At 36.4% G+C, this 24,904-nt stretch overlaps 1 protein-coding gene across 3 annotated transcripts in view; it reads left to right on the forward strand.

Moving 5' to 3' along the window:
- Positions 1-3,396: 3,396 nt before the first annotated feature.
- Positions 3,397-24,904, forward strand: part of CNTN1 (contactin 1) — a gene marked incomplete at both ends in the record, with an annotated part of 165,607 nt that continues 144,099 nt past the window's right edge. For 2 of the 3 annotated variants that reach the window (XM_079715653.1, XM_079715655.1), the window contains 4 exons: positions 3,397-3,457; positions 4,847-4,879; positions 20,125-20,257; positions 23,691-23,863. In XM_079715653.1, coding sequence (XP_079571779.1) covers positions 3,397-3,457; positions 4,847-4,879; positions 20,125-20,257; positions 23,691-23,863 — 400 coding nt within the window. The remainder of the gene's footprint in view (positions 3,458-4,846; positions 4,880-20,124; positions 20,258-23,690; positions 23,864-24,904) is intronic. The other variant, XM_079715654.1, reaches the window with a different exon arrangement.

Genomic DNA, 24,904 nt, shown 5'->3' on the forward strand with positions numbered 1-24,904 from the left:
ACAACACTCAATGAAGTGCACATTAAAAATGCTTTAAAATATTGCTACTTAGAATATTCCTCTTCTAGAGTATATTTATGTCCAGCAATAATCCCTATCAAAGACCAGAGCCCCAGTAAGAGATACTCCTTATTACCTATTGTCAGCATCCTATCCTTATTCTAAGGAACTAAAGTTTAATTTTGTTTGTGGCAAGTGTTTTGGAATACAGTTATGGAGTGATCCAGTCATTTCTTCATTTATTCAATAAATATATATCAAATGGCTTCTATGTGCCAGGCATTAGAGGCATAACAATAAAAAATGACATGTTGTTTTCTCCTGTAGCCTAATGGGCCTAAGATCTCGTAGAACAATAGTTAATATTTATCGAATATTTTCACAGTAAACATTTCACATTGCACAATCTTATACAATGCTTGTAATATTCCTATGAAATAGACATTTTTTTCATACTTTGTGCGTGAGGAAAATTAGAGTCAGAGCTTGAGTGATTTGCCCAAAGTTACAAGCTAAATAATGGTTGAGCCAAACTTCAGACAAGATCTGGCTGACTTCCCCCGATCTCTTTTTACTATGCCTTACCTCACTTTCCCATATACTGTGGGTGTTGTCTAAGAAGGAAATGTAAAATAATATCCTTGACCTAGAAACTCCTTCTGTACCTTATTTACAATTTCCTGAAATCACTTGCTCTGTGTAGACACAGCTAACCTTCCTTTAGACCTGCCCTCTTTCTTTCCCAGATTCCCTGTAGACTCAATGAGGTAAACAAACCAAAATCTCACTCACACAATTCATCAAAATTAATAATCTGAAGGATACTCTCACTGTAATTGTCCTTCATTTTTACCTATTCTTTTTCTTTCTGGTCAGTACTGCTTCCTCTACACACAATACAAAAACTGCAGCAGCATCCCTTGCTCTTACGTTAAATATTATTAGTATGTAGAGTTACTGTTTAGAATTACTTTAGAATTATCAATTTATAACAGTTTATTAATTGATAAATTTGAACTATTTAAAACCCAATAATTACTGTCACATTAAACTGAACATGCTTTGTAATTTGCAAAAAGTTTGCAAATATATTATCTAAATTAATCTTTACAAAAAGAACTGTTTGATTGACACAGCAGTTTTGGCACAGTTTATGTTTGCCTTTCTACCTTCCTCCTCATTAAAGGAACTTGTCCTATTTAGTGTGCATAACTCAATGAAAGTAATTAGAAACCAATAGGCCAAGAAAATGCTGAAATGTACATTTTTTGAGACAAACTTCAGGAGACATAAACAATGTGCACATGTTTCAATAATTTTAATTTAGGTTATATTTAAATATTAATGATAACAAAATAAAAAGCTAATATCCTTCCATAGATCATTTCATTGATTTCCCTGCCTCCTGAAAGAATTTTTTTTTCATTCTTCACCTTTATTTACCTGTTTCTTTTTCTCTCTGACCAGTTCTGCTTAGTAAAAGAAATAAAATAAAATTTAAATTTAGAAGTGTAGACTTAATACAGTTTATACAGATGTGTAGTTCTCACTGTCTTACATATGTCCAAGGGAAATAAATTGGTCATAAATCAATCCTGGCATTTAAAAATTATCTATTGAATATGTTTCCTCTTGCAAAGATATTTTAAATATCTCCTGTTGTTAAGTTGACCCATTTCTGCTATGTTTTCTCTAAGAATTCAACTCATTTTTTTTTCTAGAAATAAATGATTTTTCACTGTAAAATAACCTATACACCAAAAGGGACAAATATGTTCTTCCTGGTCCAGGTAGTACCAACTAAATATTTTTACCAGTCTCTGCAAATGTTAGGATTCTGGCAGTAGGGGGTGGTGGTAAATATAGTCTTTAAATCCATCATATTAAAAAAAAATAAGTAGTACCTTTATATGTCATTATGATGCAACAAATCAGTACCATTTTATTTTTGCTGTTTTGGATAATATTTAAATATATTTATATATTGATCATGATAACATTACGTATTTTTTTTTCAGAATTGCTTTTATGCTCTATCTTAATATTTTACATTCAATTTTATATCATGAGGTTTTTCTATCTTATTTCTTATGTATTCTTTGAAAACTTGATTTAATATCCTTTCAAATTGAAGGGCCTACTGTGTCCCAATTGAAGAAGTCTCTTTCTAATGCCCTGGGACATTAAAAAATTTGTTATATCTCCACCATAATGCCCTGCCTGTCACTACCAGGCCCATTCCCACTGTGATGTATTTTGCAATGCTTTTAATTAAAATGATTAACATGCTTTCAAGTTTAATAGCATGTAGATCCAAAAAAGTTTCACTGCACTGACTTGTGTACACATAAGTGTTCCTATTGATCTGTGAACTTCTTAAGGGTAAGCAGACTGTCTTTCTTATAGATTCCTTTATCTGTATGCTTGGTCACAGATGGATTTACAAAGAAGATGATGAAGCTTAAGTCATGGGACCCCTCACTTACATGGGGCTATTTCAGTGCCCTGAAACCTCACCAGTATAATCACGTGGTCATAAGTTTTTACAGAATTTATAAAAGCAAGATATTTTATTTAGACTGCTGAATAGTTTCATAGCTTAGTTTATATTAGTAATTTTGTCTTCCTATCTTTAAAGATGGTTCTCCAAATTTTAAAGATTTGGCCACACAAAACCTAGATTCTTCCTTATAAGGAGTAATTATTTACTTTCTGTTAAATGAATAAAAGAAAGAAATGAGGAAGGGGAAAGGGAATGAATATATTATTAATCAATATATTTTAATGTCTAAAAATTAGCATTTCTGGCAAAAATTTTCCATAAGCCACCAACAGGCAATTTTCCATAAGCCATCAACAGGCAATGCTAACGTATAACTCTTGTACAGTGTCTATGCATTTACAAAGCCCTTACAAATATATCTTTTACTAAATCTTTATACCAGCCTTTCAAGTAAATTTAATCTTCAATTAAAATAATTGACATTGAAATGTTCACAATTGTGCTATTTGTTAAAAAAGATATTACTATGATCAATTATTAAAAAGTTAAAAACTAAAACATATCAATTGAGTGACTTGCTCATGTTTCTTACCATGTCAATACTGGGAGGCAGCTGAAGCCCTGATTCAGAATCTACTCTTTTCGTTACAACATGGGGTTTACAAATGTACATAAATAAACTAAAACATTCTACAAATAAGAAATATAAAATAAGATAGAATTGGTAATGTTGTTGACCCCAAATGATTAACATTTTCCCTTCCTTTTCTTCCCTTTTCCTTCTCTTCTTTCTCTTCTCTTCTCTTCTTTTTATGCAGGTGTTTAATATTCTCCAACTGCCATAAAGTTAAAGCTTTTTTTGAAAATTGAACCTAACCTCTACTGAACACAAGATGAAAATGTGGTTGCTGGTCAATCACCTTGTGATTGTATCTTTTACAACCTGTCTATCAGGTAAGAAATATCCTTTGTACAATCTCCATAAATTATGTCAATGTAAACAACATGCTGTTCACTTCATTGAATTTGGTGTATAAAGTTAGAATTAATATTTTCTTTTGACACCTGGGTCAGACAAGTAAATTCATATATATTAAGGTTGGCCCTTCTTTTCTTTTTTTTTTCACAAGATTTAGTTAATCAGTCTTATATAGTGATGTGCTGGTAAATGTTTAAAATCTGGATCTCTGGGAGGAAAAGAAAAATCCCTGCTGTGTAGCATTTGCCAATTCCTAGAGAGCAAATCGCCCTATTATTCTCAATTTCATCTTGAAATCATTTAATGTGGTGGCAGAAAAGATATGTAACAGCTCACCATTATACAGTATGTTCACTATATAGTTATAATAGACTTAACCTCGTTAGCATACATAAAAGTAAAATACAGTAAAATAATTAGAAAATAATGGATTTTAAGCTTTTGTTACCTTTGTTCTTTTTTATTTATAAGTTAATATAATTTAATTTTTATTATTGGCTGGTCAATCTTATGAAAAACAATTCAGAAATAATCTACAGTGTATTCAGGGACTTAAGAATAACAAAACAGTTTTAAGAATGTTGTAGTTTTAGGACAAACAAATACTATATTTCTATCTTTCAAAGACAAGTGTGAAAGATTCAGAAATATTTTCTACAAGGAGAGGTACGTTGTATTTTTATCTGAAGCAGCATGTTTTCTAACAATCAGTTTTTTCTGATACCTTTGTCTCAATTACCTTAGGTCAGTGTTTGTTGAGTTGCTATTAAGTTCAAGACTTAGTTGAATATCATCTTATAATTTATCAGCCCCCCTTGATTGCTTTAATGATGAACTTGATAGGCATCTTATTGTATTTCTTATTTATTATTAAGGAAATAAAAAGCTATTTTAATTTAGGGAGTAATTTTTATTATGATTTCAAAATCAAGAAAAATATAATAATTTTATCAGTACTTAAAAATTTTAATGACATTGATATAACCAAATAATTATACACACATACACACACATATATAACTATATGCTTATATATTATATAAATATAAGAAAGAAAAATTTTGTGGTGAGGTTATTATTGCTGTATTACCTTTATGAATAAAATAAAACAAAAATAATCTTATTAGTACTGAAAATCTATACTAATTCTGTTGACCATAAGTTTTAGTGCTACAAATATAAAATTGCAAAGATAAGGAATAAATATTTGCAAAGATATGATGATACTTCAGCCTTAATAGTGAAAGGCCAGTAATCTTATTTCCTTAAGTAATATCTCAGTTATCTGAGTAATGTTTGAGACCACAACCTGAAGAGCTGCTTTGGGGATTAATTTTTTTTCTTTTTCTTTTTTTTCGTTTTAGAGTTTACATGGCACAGAAGGTATGGTCATGGAGGTAAGTTGATGAAAGTGTTAATTTTTAAACAGCTTTTCTCAAATAAATCATATTTCATCCTGCTTTAAGCTATTAATTCTCCAAACTTCAAGCAAGTGATTAATGTTAGAGCACTTGGAAATTTTGTAAGATGATTTATCTAGGGTCTTCAGGCAACTTGTTTGATTGCCAGAATGAATGAATGGATACACCACAAACAAATATCCAACTAGAAGATTGTAGCAGATGGAATATATTCAATGCAACCTGTATTTTTTCCTGCATGCTTTGTAACAATCCTATGCTACTAAATTTTGAAGCAATGTTTTCAATATTATAAAAATCTAGCTTATTTTGAAAGCCTCCTGCTTTGCTGCACACATCTCTTAACTAAAGTTAATGAACTTGGAACCTTAAGATTCACTTTAATTAGAAATCTAAAGACCTTGCAAAATTTATTGTTTATTTTTTATTGAATATAATTAGCAATACTGCTTGTTTAGATTCTATTTCAACCACTGAACAGTTCTTGCCAGAAATATAGGCAATATAGTAGACTGCAAAAAAAAAAAGGATCTAGAGTAAGGCCAGACTGGATTTACATAGTCAACCTGGTATTCACTAGTTATGTGATCTTGTGCAAATTATTCAACTTCTATGAGACTCAAGTTTCCAATATGTAAAAATCACAGGTTTCTTGTGAGAACTAAAAAAATAATGTGACAGGGCTTCCCTGGTGGTGCAGTGGTTGGGAGTCCGCCTGCCGATGCAGGTGATACGGGTTCGTGCCCCGGTCCAGGAGGATCCCACATGCCGTGGAGCGGCTGGGCCCGTGAGCCATGGCCGCTGAGCCTGCGCGTCCAGAGCCTGTGCTCCGCAACGGGAGAGGCCACAACAATGAGAGGCCCGCATACCGCAAAATAATAATAATAATGTGACAATAGCTTCCAGCACATTGACCTACATAGTAGGTGCTCAGTAAACATAGTAAAACTGGTAACTGATAAAAGCCACAGCATAGTGGTAGGAGAATGAATAATTAGGAAGAATCACTGAGCAACCAATGCAACAATTTCCATGCCAAAGCAAGATATTCATGCCAGACTGGGTCTGAATTTCCATCTGTAGGGGATTAAGAAAAAGGATAGTCCTAGCATGAAGCACATCAAACTATTTCTGTTTCCTCCTTGTGAGTTAGGAATGACTACATTTAGGCTATATAAAGATCAGTGAGATATGTTTCTTGACTTCAAGAACCTTACATGTCATAGGGAATAATAAAAGTAAGTAGATTAACAGATTTATAAGAGAAATAAGCATTTTAAAACAATTACTTTGAGGAATAAATGAGTATTTAATGATGAAGCTAGTAGGTAAGGGAAACTTGAAGTATTTCAATTATTAGAAATGGAGCTAATTCTTAGAGGCAGTGGCACAAATAAAGTGCAGATGTGGGCAAATATGGGCTGTGTTAGATCACAAATTCAAAGAACTCTCGTTCTGCAGGATGTTAGTAGGACTTCATTGTCAAATAAATTTGAGAAAGGCTAGTTCATTAAAGTTCAACAGTTTATTATTAAGTGTAATACATGTATTAGTTTCCTAGGACAGCTACAGCTATAATAAAGTGCCACCAACTGGGTGGCTTAGAACAACAGAAATGTATTGTCTCAGAGTTCTAAAAGTCCCAAACCAAGGAGATATCGGGGTCATGCTTCTGCTAAAACCTGTAGGGGAAACCTCCTTCCTTGCCTCTTTTAGCTTCTGGTACCCCCATCATTCCTTGGCTTGTGGCAGCATACATAGGTAGACATAAGGTAGGTGTGGACAGATGCCCAGATAGTTATGCAAAACAGTGTCTAGAGCTTCAGGGTTGGACCATAGGTCAAGGAAATTGTTGCCATCAAGAAATGTGATAAGCTCTTCTTAGGCAGGTAATGCCATGCTAAGGAAAATTTAGTCAACTTAACCATTCTGCTAACCAGATCCTAACCTTCCTTCTAATTATTGGATTTCTGCACATTCTCAAGGCCAACTCCTTATATTTTAGTTATGATAAATTACTGCAATGTTACCTATTACCCATGAGACTAAAGAATTAGGGCACCAGAGTATTCAAAGCCTAAGCCCGAAATGTCCTTGTTCTCTTATCAGTGGGGAACGATTGACAATGAAGACAAGAAGCATGCTTTGAGCCAGTTTAAATATTGTTTCATTTGGAGAGTTTATTATATTTCAACAGATCCTACAACACTCCCTATCCCATAACCACAGTAGCATTGTAAATATTGTAAAAATTCTAATATTAGACTGTGTTAAAATTTTGTTTACATCACTTTTTCCTAATGGATTTTTTCCTGAGAATCTTTACAGCATACTTATATAAAATTATGTTTGAAAACTAACAGATTGAGATGACATATTACAGAGTAAGAGATAGGATTTGATTCATAATGAATATAAACTGAATAAAAAATATAGGCTTCCCTGGTGTCACAGTGGTTGAGAGTCCGCCAACCGATGCAGGGGACATGGGTTCGTGCCCCGGTCCTGGAAGATCCCACATGCTGTGAAGCGGCTGGGCCTGTGAGCCATGGCCACTGGGCCTGCGCGTCCAAAGCCTGTGCTCCGCAATGGGAGAGGCCACAACAGTGAGAGGCCAGCGTACTGAAAAAAAAAAAAAAAGAATAAAAAATAACTCTCAAGCACAGATAGTAATTTTACTTTCAATTTCCAGAGATAAAATAGGATAACAGGGTTACACTGAACCATCTCTATATAGTGAGAAGTGAAGTAATAACATTTAAGATCATACAACTAACTGATTACATTAACCATGAAACTGAGAATGCTACTGAAAAAAGCAGCAGTTTTTGCCTGTTGCTCACATCTGTGAATTTGACAGCAAATATTCATACATGATTTCTTTTTTTCTGTTAATCTTCTTGATCAGATTTAAGAAATGAACTTACTTCTGCAATATATTACCACTATATGGTAGAAAATACACAAATTTGCATTGAGTAGATGAAAAACAGAGTGAAGTGCTGTCTTCAATTAGCTTGAGAAGTCATCTATATAATTGTGTGCTCCTTTTTAGAATATATCCAGTACAAAAAAGAGCATGTGTTTTAAAAATAATCTTATTTTTTTAACATATTATCCATGTGTTTCTTGTACCCTTTAACCCCATAATACTTCCAAAGCATGATAATTTGTCATCTAATTATTTCCATGGCCCTAGAAGAAAAGCAATGGGTGGCTTAATTTTTGTTGATGGAGATTATAATGCTTATATTAATGGATCCTTTGCTGAAACTTGTGTTGTATTCCCCCTGAAAGTTCTTTTTCCTTGATCTGGGCTCCCTAGCTGAGCTAACAGAGCAATGAGCTCAGATAGTATTCAAGGGGGTTATGAAGTTCACATTCAGAAGTTCACACTGAGCATGCCACAACAATTTAAAACCTTGTGTTGATTAATTTATCTTCCCAGAGCCCAAATATGTTCTCACAGTAAAATGTATAGAGTAATTGGTAAACCACCTAATGGAATATTAAGCATTATTTTAATCAGGCTCGAAAATTTTACAAAAGCTAGAAATGCACATTTATAAAATATACTGAGTAGAAACATGTGGTGTGTCATATTCTGCTTCTTGATCTAGAAAGTGGGCAAAGGGAAGTATCTTAAATGTAATATTTTCTCAAAGTGAAAAATAAATTAAAGATTTTATCAAAAATTAGCTTCATATTTTTATCCCTTAAATGTTTTGTTGTCTCTTCCTATAAAGGGCAGATGGAAGTGGAGTACTAGAAAATTTCTACATATAATTTTGGAAAAGCACTTGTTATTGATAAAAAATAGCATGGGGCACTGATAATATCCAGTTTGGCCTATAAACTTCAACCCAGCTCATCCCAAAAGTGTTTTATTTTTACATCTATCCTTTGAGGGATTGCCTATCAATAGATATAGTCCCATCATTATTAACATGTGGCATTCCACTATTTTCAATGGAAATATTCATTGCTGTTATCTTTTTCAGAAAAAAAGACTAAGCATTATGATCATGATGAAGAAACTATAAACATATTTTCAGTTTACTAAAAGATGACCAATTTTTATCTGAAAGGCATATACCTTAAAATCATAAAGTCAGAAAGTACGTTGGTAAATGCCAGGGGCCGGGAGGTGGGGGGGTGGGGAGGGCGAATGGGGAGTTGTTAGTGTTTAATGGGGACAAAGTTTCAGCTTAGGAAGGTGAAAAATTCAGAAGACGGATGATTGTGAGAGTTGCACAACAGTGTGAATGTACTTAGTGCCACTGAACTGTATACAGTTAAATATGGTTAAAATAGTATGTTTTATACTATGTGACTTACCACAATTAAAAAAAATAAGAAATAAAATAAAGTAAAAATGAGAAAAAGATACACTATCAAAAAAAATAAAAACCATGCATTTTATGAAAATATGCAAATCTACTAATCTCTACCTCCATATTGATGTATGTTTATGTGCAGCTGTCTTTGTTGTATTTCAAAGCACTGTACAGTACTTTAAATAATCAAGGCAACTTGGAATGAACAAAACTCACTTTATTTCAAAGTGATAAAAGTAGTTATTTTGAGAAGGCTAATAAAATTATAAATTAAATTGGGAATTCAGGATTATTACAAACCCTATACTAGCACTACCAGAGAGCACTCTAGAAGCAGGTGCTATCAGGCCAGGATTAACTATTTCTACATTGGAAATACAATACTGTTGAAGAATCTTTAGGTAATGAAACCCTGCACCTATTGAGATGAGTTCAAATTTTGTGAAATAGTGTGTAATCACCATTATTAAATGAAGTAGATACTTAATTAGTTGACAGTCTTTTCAGTTTGCTGCTTAATGCAATATTCTCCGATGCAAGGTGGAGTCGACCTAAAGAAAAACCCCTAACCTTAAAGACCTGAAATTCTCTTAAAAGTGTCTTTCATAGGGGACTTCCCTGGTGGCACAGTGGTTAAGAATCCGCCTGCCAATGCAAGGGACAGAGGTTCGAGCCCTGGTCCTGGAGGATCACACATGCCATGGGGCAACTAACACGTGCCACAACTACTGAGCCCGCACTCTAGAGCCTGCGAGCCACAACTGCTGAGCCCACAGGCCACAACTACTGAAGCCCGTGCACCTAGAGTGCATGCTCCGCAACAAGAGAAGCCACTGCAATGAGAAGCCTGCACACCGCAACAAAGAATAGCCCCCGCTCACTGAAGCTAGAGAAAGCCCACACACAGCAACGAAGAGCCAAGGCAGCCAAAAATGAATGAATTAATTAATTTAAAAAATAAATTTTTTAAAACAGTGTCTTACACAGAGCATAACTTTTAAATTTTCATAAAGTCCAAATTATCAAAGTTTTTTCTTTCATGGATCATGTTTTTGGCATTATATCTCAAAACATCACCATATGCAAAGTCAGAATCAAGTCATTGACTGAATTAAGGACAACCAATACCTCTAGTTCACCAAACTGTAGCCTCACAGATGACCATCTAAAATTCTTATGCTGCCACTGATATAACAAATGGAAACTCAAGATCTAATCCAGTGCAGATCAGGGGGCTTCTGCTTAAATTATATGCATAATTGCACCAAACATCCATTCCTCTTTAAATTTGATGATCTTTTCTATTGGTAATGATAGTAATACCATAATCATCAGGCTTGTATATAACTACAATGTACTTAGAAGATATTCATGAGCTTTAAACTCCCCTAAACACTATTTATTTTTAGTATTCTAAATATTTAGTCTATTTAGGTATTTTTTTTTGCTTTATAACAAATTTAATCAGTTATACATATACATATATTCCCATATCCCCTCCCTTTTGCGTCTCCCTCCCACCCTCCCTATCCCACCACTCCAGGCAGTCACAAAGCACCGAGCTGATCTCCCTGTGCTATGCGGCTGCTTCCCACTAGCTATCTACCTTACCTTTGGTAGTGTGTATATGTCCATGCCGCTCTGTCACTTTGTCACACCTTACACTTCCTCCTCCCCATATCCTCAAGTCCATTCTCTAGTAGGTCTGTGTCTTTATTTCTGTCTTACCCCTATGTTCTTCATGACATTTTTTTCCTTAAATTCCATATATATGTGTCAGCATACAGTATTTGTCTTTCTCTTTCTGACTTGCTTCACTCTGTATGACAGACTCTAGGTCCATCCACCTCATTACAAATAGCTCAATTTCATTTCTTTTTATGGCTGAGTAATATTCCATTGTATATATGTGCCACATCTTCTTTACCCATTCATCCGATGATGGACACTTAGGTTGTTTCCATCTCTGGGCTATTGTAAATAGGGCTGCTATGAACATTTTGGAACATGTCTCTTTTTGAATTATGGTTTTCTCAGGGTATATGCCCAGTAGTGGGATTGCTGGGTCATATGGTAGTTCTATTTGTAGTTTTTTAAGGAACCTCCATACCGTTCCCCATAGTGGCTGTACCAATTCACATTCCCACCAGCAGTGCAAGAGTGTTCCCTTTTTTCCACACCCTCTCCAGCATTTATTGTTTCTAGATTTTTTGATGATGACCATTCTGACTGCTGTGAGATGATATCTCATTGTAGTTTTGATTTGCATTTCTCTAATGAGTAAAGATGTTGAGCATCCTTTCATGTGTTTGTTGGCAGTCTGTATATCTTCTGTGGAGAAATGTCTATTTAGGTCTTCTGCCCATTTTTGGATTGGGTTGTTTGTTTTTTTGTTATTGAGCTGCATGAGCTGCTTATAAATTTTGGAGATTAATCCTTTGTCAGTTGCTTCATTTGCAAATATTTTCTCCCATTCTGAGGGTTGTCTTTTGGTCTTGTTTATGGTTTCCTTTGCTGTTCAAAAGCTTTTAAGTTTCATTAGGTCCCATGTGTTTATTTTTGTCTTTATTTCCATTTCTCTAGGAGGTGGGTCAGAAAGGATCTTGCTGTGATTTATGTCATAGAGTGTTCTGCCTATGTTTTCCTCTAAGAGTTTGATAGTGTCTGGCCTTACATTTAGGTCTTTAATCCATTTTGAGCTTATTTTTGTGTATGGTGTTAGGGAATGATCTAATCTCATACTTTTACATGTCCCTATCCAGTTTTCCCAGCACCACTTATTGAAGAGACTGTCCTTTCTCCACTGTACATTCCTGCCTCCTTTATCAAAGATAAGGTGACCATATGTCCGTGGGTTTATCTCTGGGCTTTCTATCCTGTTCCATTGATCTATCTTTCTGTTTTAGTGCCAGTGCCATACTGTCTTGATTACTGTAGCTTTGTAGTATAGTCTGAAGTCAGGGAGCCTGATTCCTCCAGCTCCATTTTTCGTTCTCAAGATTGCTTTGGCTATTTGGGGTCTTTTGTATTTCCATACAAATTGTGAAATTTTTTGTTCTAGTTCTGTGAAAAATGCCAGTGGTTGTTTGATAGGGATTGCATTGAATCTGTAGATTGCTTTGGGTAGTAGAGTCATTTTCACAATGTTGATTCTTCCAATCCAATAACATGGTACATCTCTCCATCTATTTGTATCATCTTTAATTTCTTTCATCAGTGTCTTATAATTTTCTGCATACAGGTCTTTTGTCTCCTTAGGTAGGTTTATTCCTAGATATTTTATTCTTTTTGTTGCAATGGTAAATGGGAGTGTTTTCTTGATTTCATTTTCAGATTTTTCATCATTAGTGTACAGGAATGCCAGAGATTTCTGTGCATTAATTTTGTATCCTGCTACTTTACCAAATTCATTGATTAGCTCTAGTAGTTTTCTGGTAGCATCTTTAGGATTCTCTATGTATAGTATCATGTCATCTGCAAACAGTGACAGCTTTACTTCTTCTTTTCCAATTTGGATTCCTTTTATTTCCTTTTCTTCTCTGATTGCTGTGGCTAAAACTTCCAAAACTAAGTTGAATAAGAGTGGTGAGAGTGGGCAGCCTTGTCTTGTTCCTGATCTTAGTGGAAATGGTTTCAGTTTTTCACCATTGAGGACGATGCTGGCTGTGGGTTTGTCATATATGGCCTTTATTATGTTGAGGAAAGTTCCCTCTATGCCTACTTTCTGCAGGGTTTTTATCATAAATGGGTGTTGAATTTTGTCGAAAGCTTTCTCTGCATCTATTGAGATGATCATATGGTTTTTCTCCTTCAATTTGTTAATATGGTGTATCACGTTGATTGATTTGCGTATATTGAAGAATCCTTGCATTCCTGGAATAAACCCCACTTGATCATGGTGTATGATCCTTTTAATGTGCTGTTGGATTCTGTTTGCTAGTATTTTGTTGAGGATTTTTGCATCTATGTTCATCAGTGATATTGGACTGTAGTTTTCTTTCTTGGTGACATCCTTGTCTGGTTTTGGTATCAAGGTGATGGTGGCCTCGTAGAATGAGTTTGGGAGTGTTCCTCCCTCTGCTATATTTTGGAAGAGTTTGAGAAGGATAGGTGTTAGCTCTTCTCTAAATGCTTGATAAAATTCGCCTGTGAAGCCATCTGGTCCTGGGCTTTTGTTTGTTGGAAGATTTTTTATCACAGTTTCAATTTCAGTGCTTGTGATTGGTCTGTTCATATTTTCTATTTCTTCCTGATTCAGTCTTGGCAGGTTGTGCATTTCTAAGAATTTGTCCATTTCTTCCAGGTTGTCCATTTTATTGGCATAGAGTTGCTTATAGTAATCTCTCATGATCTTTTGTATTTCTGCAGTGTCAGTTGTTACTTCTCCTTTTTCATTTCTAATTCTATTGACTTGAGTCTTCTCCCTTTTTTTCCTGATGAGTCTGGCTAATGGTTTATCAATTTTGTTTACCTTCTCAAAGAACCAGCTTTTAGTTTTATTGATCTTTGCTATCGGTTCCTTCATTTCTTTTTCATTTATTTCTGATATGATTTTTATGATTTCTTTCCTTCTGCTAACTTTGGGATGTTTTTGTTCTTCTTTCTCTAATTGCTTTAGGTGCACGGTTTGGTTGTTTATTCGAGATGTTTCCTGTTTCTTAAGGTGGATTGTATTGCTATAAACATCCCCCTTAAAACTGCTTTTGCTGCATCCCATAGGTTTTGGTTCGTCGTGTCTCCATTGTCATTTGTTTCTAGGTATTTTTTAATTTCCTCTTTGATTTCTTCAGTGATCACTTCGTTATTAAGTAGTGTATTGTTTAGCCTCCATGTGTTTGTATTTTTTACAGCTCTTTTCCTGTAATTGATATCTAGTCTCATAGCATTGTGGTCGGAAAAGATACTTGATACAATTTCAATTTTCTTAAATTTACCAAGGCTTGATTTGTGACCCAAGATATGATCTATCCTGGAGAATGTTCCATGAGCACTTGAGAAAAATGTGTATTCTGTTGTTTTTGGATGGAATGTCCTATAAATATCAATTAAGTCCATCTTGTTTAATGTATCATTTAAAGCTTGTGTTTCCTTATTTATTTTCATTTTGGATGATCTGTCCATTGGTGAAAGTGGGGTGTTAAAGTCCCCTACTATGAGTGTGTTACTGTCGATTTCTCCTTTTATGGCTGTTAGTATTTGCCTTATGTATTGAGGTGCTCCTATGTTGGGTGCATAAATATTTACAATTGTTATATCTTCTTCTTGGATAGATCCCTTTATCGTTATGTAGTGTCCTTCTTTGTCTCTTCTAGTAGTCTTTATTTTAAAGTCTATTTTGTCTGATATGAGAATTGCTACTCCAGCTTTCTTTTGGTTTCCATTTGCATGGAATATCTTTTTCCATCCCCTTACTTTCAATCTGTATGTGTCTCTAGGTCTGAAGTGGGTCTCTTGTAGACAGCATATATATGGGTCTTGTTTTTGTATCCATTCAGCCACTCTGTGTCTTTTGGTGGGAGCATTTAGTCCATTTACATTTAAGGTAATTATCGATATGAATGTTCCTATTCCCATTTTCTTAACTGTTTTGGGTTCGTTATTGTAGGTCTTTTCCTTCTGTTGTGTTTCTTGCCTAGAGAAGTTCCTTTAGCATTTGTTGTAAAGCTGGTTTGGTGGTGCTGAACTCTCTCAGCTTTTGCTTGTCTGTAAACATTTTAATTTCTCCATAAAATCTGAATGAGACCCTTGCTTGGTAGAGTAATCTTGGTTGCAGGTTTCTCTCCTTCATCACTTTAATTATGTCCTGCCACTCCCTTCTGGCTTGTAGAGTTTCTGCTGAGAGATCAGCTGTTATCCTGATGGGGATTCCCTTGTGTGTTATTTGTTGTTTTTGCCTTGCTGCTTTTAATATGATTTCTTTGTGTTTAATTTTTGACAGTTTGATTAATATGTATCTTGGCGTATTTCTCCTTGGATTTATTCTGTATGGGACTCTCTGTGCCTCCTGGACTTGATTAACTATTTCCTTTCCCATATTAGGGAAGTTTTCAACTATAATCTCTTCAAATATTTTCTCAGTCCCTTTCTTTTTCTCTTCTTCTTCTGGAACCCCTATAATTCGAATGTTGGTGCGTTTAATGTTGTCCCAGAGGTCTCTGAGACTGTCCTCTGTTCTTTTCATTCTTTTTTCTTTATTTTGCTCTGCAGCAGTTATTTCCACTATTTTATCTTCCACCTCACTTATCCGTTCTTCTGCCTCAGTTATTCTGCTATTGATCCCATCTAGAGTATTTTTTATTTCATTTATTGTGTTTTTAATCGATGCTTGATTCATCTTTAGTTCTTCTAGGTCCTTGTTAACTGTTTCTTGCATTTTGTCTATTCTATTTCCAAGATTTTGGATCTGGGAAATAGAATCTTGGATCATCTTTACCATCATTATTCTGAATTCTTTTTCAGGTAGACTGCCTATTACCTCTTCATTTGTTAGGTCTGGTGGGTTTTTATCTTGCTCCTTCTCCTGCTGTGTGTTTTTCTGTCTTCTCATTTTGCTTATGTTACTGTTTTTGGGGTCTCCTTTTTGCAGGCTGCCGGTTCGTAGTTCCCGTTGTTTTTGGTGTCTGTCCCCAGGGGCTAAGGTTGGTTTAGTGGGTTGTGTAGGCTTCCTGGTGGAGGGGGCTAGTGCCTGTGTTCTGGTGGATGAGGCTGGATCTTGTCTTTCTGGTGGTCAGGTCCATGTCTGGTGGTGTGTTTTGGGGTGTCTGCGGACTTTTTATGATTTTAGGCCACCTCTCTGCTAATGGGTGGCGTTGTGTTCCTGTCTTGCTAGTTGTTTGGCATAGGGTGTCCAGCACTGTAGCTTGCTGGTCGTTGAGTGAAGCTGGGTGCTGGTGTTGAGATGGAGATCTCTGGAAGATTTTCGCTGTTTGATATTATGTGGAGCTGGGAGGTCTCTTGTGGACCAGTGTCCTGAAGTTGGCTCTCCCACCTCAGAGGCACAGCACTGACTCCTGGCTCCTCAATTTGGGATGAGTTGTTGTCTATTCATGTATTCCACAGATGCAGGGTACATCAAGTTGATTGTGGAGCTTTAATCCGCTGCTTCTGAGGCTGCTGGGATAGGTTTCCCTTTCTCTTCTTTGTTCTCACTGCTCCTGGGTCTCATCTTTTGATTTGGCCCCGCCTCTGCTTGCAGGTCGCCGGAGGGCGTCTGTTCTTCGCTCAGACAGGACAGGGTTAAAGGAGCAGCCTCTTCGGGGACTCTGGCTCACTCAGGCCGGGCGGGTGGGAGGGGCACGGAGTGCGGGGCGAGCCTGCAGTGGCAGAGGTCGGCGTGACGTTGCACCAGCCCGAGGTGCGCCGTGCGTTCTCCCAGGGAAGCCGCCCCTGAATCCCGGGACCCTGGCAGTGGCGGGCTGCACAGGCTCCCGGAAGGGCGGTGTGGACAGTGACCTGCGCTCGCACACAGGCTTCTTGGCTGCGGCAGCAGCAGCCCCAGCGTCCCACGCCCGTCACTGGGCTCCTCGCTTTCAGTCGCGACTCGCGCCCGTCTGTGGAGCCCCTTTAAGCAGCGCTCTTAATCCCCTCTCCTCGCGTACCAGGAAACCAAGAGGGAAGAAAAAGTCTCTTGCCTCTTCGGCAGCTCCAGAGTTTTCCCGGACTCTCTTCTGGCTAGCTGTGGCACATTAGCCCCTTCAGGCTGAGTTCTCGCCGCCAGCCCCAGTCCTCTCCCTGCTTTCTGACCGAAGCCCGAGCCTCAGCTTCCAGTGCCGCCCGCCCCGGCGGGCGAGCAGACAAGCCTCTCGGGCTGGTGAGTGCCGCTCAGCACCGATCCTCTGTGCGGGAATCTCTCCGCTTTGCCCTACCCAGGTATGTGTGGAGTTTCTTGCCTTTTGGGAGGTCTGGGGTCTTCTGCCAGCGTTCAGTAGGTGTTCTGTAGGAGTTGTTCCACGTGTAGCTGTATTTCTGGTGTATCCGTGGGGAGGAAGGTGATCTCCACGTCTTACTCTTCCGCCATCTTACCCGGAAGTCTAGGTATTTTTTTTTTAATTGTTCAAAAAATTTCATACTAAACTCATAATTCATCAGGGGGTAAAGTGAGAAGAGAAGTCATCTTACCTTCCAGAAGAGAATCAAAATATATTAATAAAATTGAACTCCTCTGCTTGTCTTTGTAAGTTTTTGTTGGGGGGGGTGGGGGGGAGTTGGGAAAAAACAACAGTCTATCCAGGGCAGCAGTGTTACTAAATTGCTCCAGTCAGAAAAGCTGTGCAACTGGGAGAGACTCAAGGAAGAGCTTATGAGATTGTCCAAATGGGAAGAAAAAATTGCATATGATTTTTATCATAGGTTAGCACAAGGTCATTTCTTTCAGAGATTAGAAAATCTAGACCCTACATCCAAACGAAGGTCTAATTATCAGGGATTTGGGTTTCATTCCTCATTTTTCCCTGGTGTGCTATTACATCCTGAAAGGCCAGAAAACATTGGACACCATCAGGAAAATTATAGAAGCAAAGCAGAAAACATTATATGCATTTCTAGTTTTTATAACTTCAGGGATATGGAACTAGACACAGCTCAGAGCAGGGCTTCAAAAGCATTAGCAGAGGACTTCTGTGAACACCTTTCACTCATTGCCTCACTTATGGTTGCAGTAGGCCTGTGAAGTCCTTAGGGCACGTGCCCCTATTCCTTTCTTTTTTTTAAACTGTAGATACCATGTAGAACAAACAACTTGTATAAAACAACAGCTAGAACACTGCACAGCTGGAGCTAAATCCCAGTTTCTCTGGTTCCTCCAATTCTGATCCAGCAATTTATCTGTGGTCTGAAATAGAATGGTGGTTTTGGAATGTAACTAAGGTCTATAAATTCTTGAATGGCAATTTCAGCAAATTCCAACTAAAAATGAGGCTTCTCCCTTTGAAATATTTCAGGTCAGTTTAGAAAAATTAATGCTTCATACTGGGAGAAACTAACTGAAGGTTTTTGTTAGTCATCTATGTACACAGAAATATGTATTGACATAAGGCTTATGGCACCATAGCTACAAGAATGAATAAAATTAGGCCCCTGAAGTTTTTGGAATTAGTCTAAGAGCTGATATACATAAGATATTTAAATTAAATTTTGAAAGGATTGGCAAATTCATGAGAATGTTGGTAAAATCAGTAGTTATTGATTATTGATTACATGGGTTGTCTCAATGTAATTCTCACAAAGGTCCAATGAGATAGATTTTATTATTATCCACATTTTATAAAGCATGATATTGAGTCTTGGAGGCATTAAATAATTTTTTCCAAAAGCACTGCTAAACAGTACTAAAGCAAGATTTAAAAGACATAATTAAACTGCTTGTTAAGAGAAACTGGGAGAAAGCTTTTATCCTTAAGTTTAATGTTAGAACAACCAAAATTTCAGTGTAGCATTTGCCTTACACTCTCTCTTAAAAAAATAAATTGGAGGAGTGAACCATACCTTTGATCAAGCAGAGACATTACAATGATCCCATGTAAGACTATTCTTCATTTCTAGTCATATACATCAGTATTAATTCATTTGGGGTATATGGCTCTTAGCTGTGCTCTGTAAATTGTGCCACACTGATGACATGGGAGTGATTCTCTTCTCCTCATCCTGCTATGAGGTGTCACACCTGCCCTCCAGAGAGGATACACAGTCAGGAACAACTGCTTCTCAACACTATTTTTGTGGTAGATTTTTTATTTTTGTGGTAGATTTTGTGGTAGATTTTAAACAAGTTGGCCAGATCCTATATTATATAATTACTTTACTGATTGCTCTAGATGTTGCTAAGTACTAGTGCTGGTTACATGTTTAAAGACAAAAACAAAAACTAAACAAGAACTGACCCCCCAAAATGACTCATTTCCCCACAGCATCTAGAAATTCATTCGTTATGTTGTTCAAAAGTTTTTAAGCACCTAGTATGTTCCAGACCTGTCCCCGGGCATCTGCAATCTAGTGAAACAGAAGGTTGTATCAAGAATCACAGCAGGTGTGTTAAGTGTCATAAGCCTGATAGGGAGTTATGAGAACATAAATGAGGACCAACTAAAGCTAGGAGGGTTTGGAGAGGTGGCTTCGTGAAGGAACTAACTCTATGACTAAATCATAAAGGAGTGTACAATTTTTTTTTTTTAGATTTAAACTTTTTTCTAATTTATTTATTTATTTATTTTTGGCTACATTGGGTCTTCGTTGCCATGCGCGGGCTTTCTCTAGTTGCGGTGAACAGGGGCTACTCTTTGTTGTGGTGCGTGGGCTTCTCATTGAGGTGGCTTCTCTTGTTCTGGAGCACCGGCTCTAGGCACATGGGCTTCAGTAGTTGTGGCACGTGGGCTCAGTAGTTGTGGCTCACGGGCTCCAGACGCGCAGGCTCAGTAGTTGTGGCGCACGGGCCTAGTTGCTCTGCAGCATGTGGGATCTTCCCAGACCAGGGCTCGAACCCATGTCCCCTGCATTGACAGGCAGATTCTCAACCACTGCGCCACCAGGGAAGCCCTGGACTGTACAAATTTTGATAAGAGGAGAAAAGTCAGATGGTGATTCCAGAAAGAGGAAAAGTATGTGCAAAGTGTCAGGGGCATAGAAAGCATAACTTGTATGAGGAGCCATAAATAGTGAAGCATGGCAACGCAGAGTGCTTTTGGAGAAATGATGAGAGATGAGCAGAAAAGAATTCTGAATAAAGAACCTGAACGTTTTCCTCAGGATTATAATGGCAAATATCTTTGGTTTGAATGAAAATGGAGATTCCATGTTTCTGACCTTTTTTTCAAAAAACTTTTTAATGTACCCAAATTATCTTTGATTTATAAAATAGAACAATGTAAAATAATTGTATTTTTCTTATAGTTTCTGAGGAAGACAAAGGATTTGGACCAATTTTTGAAGAACAACCAATCAATACCATTTATCCAGAGGAGTCACCGGAAGGAAAAGTTTCACTAAACTGTAGAGCACGAGCCAGCCCTTTTCCAGTTTACAAGTAATGTACCTCATTGCTCTTTTCAGAATGAAGTATTGGAGTAAAGATTACAGATCAGCATCTATGACCCTGTATCTATACAGAAAGCTATGGCATAAAGCTTTCTATGAAGTCCAGGAACATTAACAAAAATATTGTCATACAGGTTATTTTTAAAAAGTTGTTAATACCCAAATAGATAGCTTTTGCAAATATATGCAAATAATTCACTTCCTATTTCCTACACAGATAATGCCAGTGTCATTTGACATTATCCACTTAAAAACTTGCTAATGGAGATCATGGTATTAAGTAAGAAAATGGTTATATGAATAATATACACAATTTAAATATATGAATTTGAGGATAACCTGGTTTTGTATGTATTGGCCTGGATAACTCATACCTACAGATGATGGATAGTATTTCTATATTAACTACATTTAAAAAGCTTCTTACATAAATAACTCTAGAAAGCACTATTTTTTCAGTAGTCTCAAATCTATATTCCAGACAACAAAGCAAATTCCTTAAATGTCTACATATCGGACAATCTATATAACATACCTCTTTATGTTTTTCTGGGGTACATATTTATGCTATCAAAAATAACTTTATAAAAAGTAACATTTGGTTCTCTTGCTTCAGAGTGTTCAGAAAAGTATACTAACAGTTTCTAGCCTGATGCAAAGGATAAAATTTAAAACTTAAGCAAATGCCACTGGATTTTGGTTCCAGGAAAACAAAGCAAGTGATTGATGGGGAAATTGGGGCTCTAGTGTGTTAATGTCACCTGAGTTAATTGAAGGTTGTCATTCAACAAAGTTGATTTTAGTACTAGATTTTTCTTCTCATGGATAGAAAAACAACTTTCTATTGTTATTAAAAAGTTGTTATCATGGAGAATACCCCTTCCCCCCATTTAATTACACTTGAACTCATTTTCTCTTGCCTCTGGTTATAATTACAAAAATTTTCTTAAATATAAATTTATATATAAAATCACCATCTCTTTAAAATTATTTTTATAATTTTATAAAAGTAGAAGTAGATATTTTATAAATTATAAATAACACATTTGTTCTGAAAATATTTGATGGGCTAGATTTATTTCTACCCTTAAGTCATATATAATGGGAGTTTATTTACATAACTGTGGACGTGGCATAATATAACTAATGGGGGCTCTAGAGAAGATTTAATCCATGTACAAAATTTTATAGGAGAGGAAGCTGAGTCCTGAATAAGTAAGTTGACTTGCTCCACTCCAGAGCTAGTAAATCACAGATCCAGGACTGAAATACAGGTTTTATGACTTTCAAAGAAACGTATAATTATTTTCAGTATTTATCTATCTAGACGGGTCAATAGCATTTCAAAAACTATTTCAGTGACGGTTATTCTGTGAGTTATTCTGTGACAGTCTTTCCTTGACATTCATACATGGAACCTAAGCAAATCAGCCTCCAGGCTCCAATGGAAGAGAAAAGAACAGCAGAGGTTGTTCTCAGATAGTGTTCTACAAATGTGTACTTCTCTTTGCTGCTGCCACTACCACCATCCAGCAGAGACAGTAAGAAGCAAAGTTTTACATCAATAAAATTTTGTACATATTGATTAGCACCTCTCTCTAGCTCCCTCCTGCTAGTCCCACTTAGTCTTCTCATTAAAATATAAAAAAGAACAACGAAAAGCAAAACTTTGCTTGGCAAATACATCACCAACTCCCTCCCAAAGGTTGCATCGGCACGTAAGTCCCCAGGGCAAGTACGGCCTGATTATCTACACGTTAATGTAGAGAGCTGAAGGGGAGAAGTAGACGTTTAATTGTTAGGAAGGTGATCTTCATTTGACAGCAAAATAAAAAGTATTCAGCTCATGATGCAGCTTGTCTGACAGAAGAACACTTGCAGTTATGAACATTTACATAATATTCAGGGCAAGCCATACTTACCTTGGTAATCATGCAATTTGTCATTCATATAGTACTTCTATATTTATGGCATGTTCTGTGATAATTTGTTATTCGTGGCAATATCATGAAAGTTACAACAGGGAACTTTACCTTTCACTCATCAGCCTTGAGGTTTTCATTATCTTGCCCTGTCTCCCACAATAACAAGAACTCCAATAAAATTTGTGTTTAAAGCTGTGTAAAAGGAATTACAACAAAGGTGAATCTTCCTAAAAATAAAATAGACCTGTGAACTTACCCTATCACAGCAAAACTTAACCATTATATGACATCAAGGGCAGAATCAGACCGACTGGGAAGAAGTTAAAGCAATAAATAGAAATTTAAAGTAAATATAATGAGGGGACGTAAAACATAACAATTGGAGCTGCCTAACAAAGAAACCCATTGCCTTGGCAAGTACTAAGTGACTTGACGTTGGATGGTTCAGTCAGGGACAATATTGCCATCAGCTGGGGTGAGGGGGATGATTTATTAATTGGGTTGGTATTTGGTAGGTTTTCAGAAGCAAAGCACAGTTTTCTGATGTTCGCTTTTGAATTACTTCCTACACAGTAAAAATTAAAACTAAAAATGTTCCAGTGATTTGACTTATTAAAAAATCTTATAAAATCATTAGACCTCTTCGGCAAGATTCTGACCCTAATCAGAATTGTGCATCCAGGCAATGAATGATGGGACCACAGCCCACTGGTTGACCATGGCTCTTGTCTTATAACATTGCAGAAGACATGGAATCTTAACCCTGAGAGAACATGATTATAAAATTATGCAGGTGGTCAACTTAATTGACAACTATTTTATATACGCAATCTTCTCATCATCTCACCAAGAAAGTTAGATTCCTGTTTCTAGTTGGTTTATTCATAACATCATCTCCATATAAATATACCTGCAAAAGTGTATTTGTGGCTTGGAAACGAAGACCCTGTTGACTTTAATCATGTTCAAATAGTGTGATCGACCTCTAGTGATCAGAATATGACATTTACTGAGAAGAATCCTGATTTCAATTAGCATGTTTTCTTCAAAAATGACTCATATTTAGAATCAGATATTGATATTTTATATTTTATTTCTGCTATATGAATGTTTTTAATATTTTATACAATGTATCTATATGCATGACTCTAAACTAGTACATAAATGGTTATCATTTATAATCCATGTATATCTGCTAAGAAACCAGTTTATGTAGCAAAATTCAATGAAATATTTGTCCTTTGGGATGCCTCATGAAAAAAAAGGAAATTATTCATACACTTGCACATTTACCTTTCTGTGCCTGAGCTGAATTATAAATCATGAGCCTAGAGGCACAGAATTATAGGATGTGAAGAAATACCACTCTGAGTCAACTACTTAATCATCTGACTTCACATGGAGCTATACTCATATTATTTTAGAACAATGTTAGCCCAGTACTCTGTTTGCAGTCCTCTTGGCCTTTGATATGACATTTATTTCTTTTTGTCATAGATGGAGAATGAATAATGGGGATATTGATCTGACAAGTGATCGGTACAGTATGGTAGGAGGAAACCTTGTTATCAACAATCCTGACAAACAGAAAGATGCTGGAGTATATTACTGTTTAGCATCAAATAACTACGGAATGGTCAGAAGCACTGAAGCAACCTTGAGCTTTGGATGTAAGTAATTGTAACTTTAAAAAGGGCAAATGCATTTAGGCGAAGTAAAACTTAGATGTTATCATAAGAGTTTAACAAAAGGAGAAATCCAGAAAAAAGAAAGTGAAGGACTCCATAGATGAGGTGGGTCTTACCAGATTAGTGGGCCTTAATTGTGTGGAGAAGAAAAAATTTCAGGAGAGCAAAATCTCACGAGGGGTATTATGAATGTACTTGAAGTAGTGAAAGATAACACTGGAAAATAAACTAAGGCCATGTTCAAAAAGATCTTGAATAAGTTTCTAAAGATTACTATCAATGGAAATGCTAAGTTATTCATTCTCAGTGGGGGTAATATCACCCCCAAGGTAGTGAAAATTGACTTTTGAGGTGGGGGGAACCATCTTAGATATTACAACATAATGGCCTATGGCTCTCCAATGCTCAGCTCCACCCAACAAAATCTTATTCTTTAGTATTTAATTTTTCTTGTTATGAATAAATTAAATAAAATTTCTCATTTTGGGGACAATAATAATGAAAAATATTTTGAGAAACATTGCGCTAAACTAAAAGTTAGAGGTTATTCTGAAAGAAAAATATGTGTTGGGAGAGGAGCTGGACTAGGTGTTCTCCGTGAGTGATTTTATGTCAGCGTTTAAATATTCTGCAAAATGAATTATAGGATGAAAGTGACATTTTAAAAGGACCCAAGTGGTAGTGATTACCAGGAGGGAGTGAGGCAGGGTCAGGAAGTGCAGTCAGATTAAATTGGTGTGGTGACAGTGGGAATGTAAATAATAAACTCAGCCCTTGAAGAAATACACAACAGATTGCATTGCATTGAAATGAAAGGACCTTCAATATTTTCTTAAGGAAAGTCTAGTCAAAAGGCAGGAACATTCTGCTCTCTTTAAAATGGGATGGGCGCAAGTAAAACCAATTTCAAGGATGGGAGGAAGCATTTAAATTGTCGCTTCACATGCAGAGGTGACATTAAGTTATCCACAGTGAGATAGATGTCAGCTAAATTTTGAGGACAGGGATGGCATTCCAGTGAGG

This window comes from Hyperoodon ampullatus (assembly GCF_949752795.1).
Source record: "Hyperoodon ampullatus genome assembly, chromosome: 11".
Taxonomy (NCBI): domain Eukaryota; kingdom Metazoa; phylum Chordata; class Mammalia; order Artiodactyla; family Ziphiidae; genus Hyperoodon; species Hyperoodon ampullatus.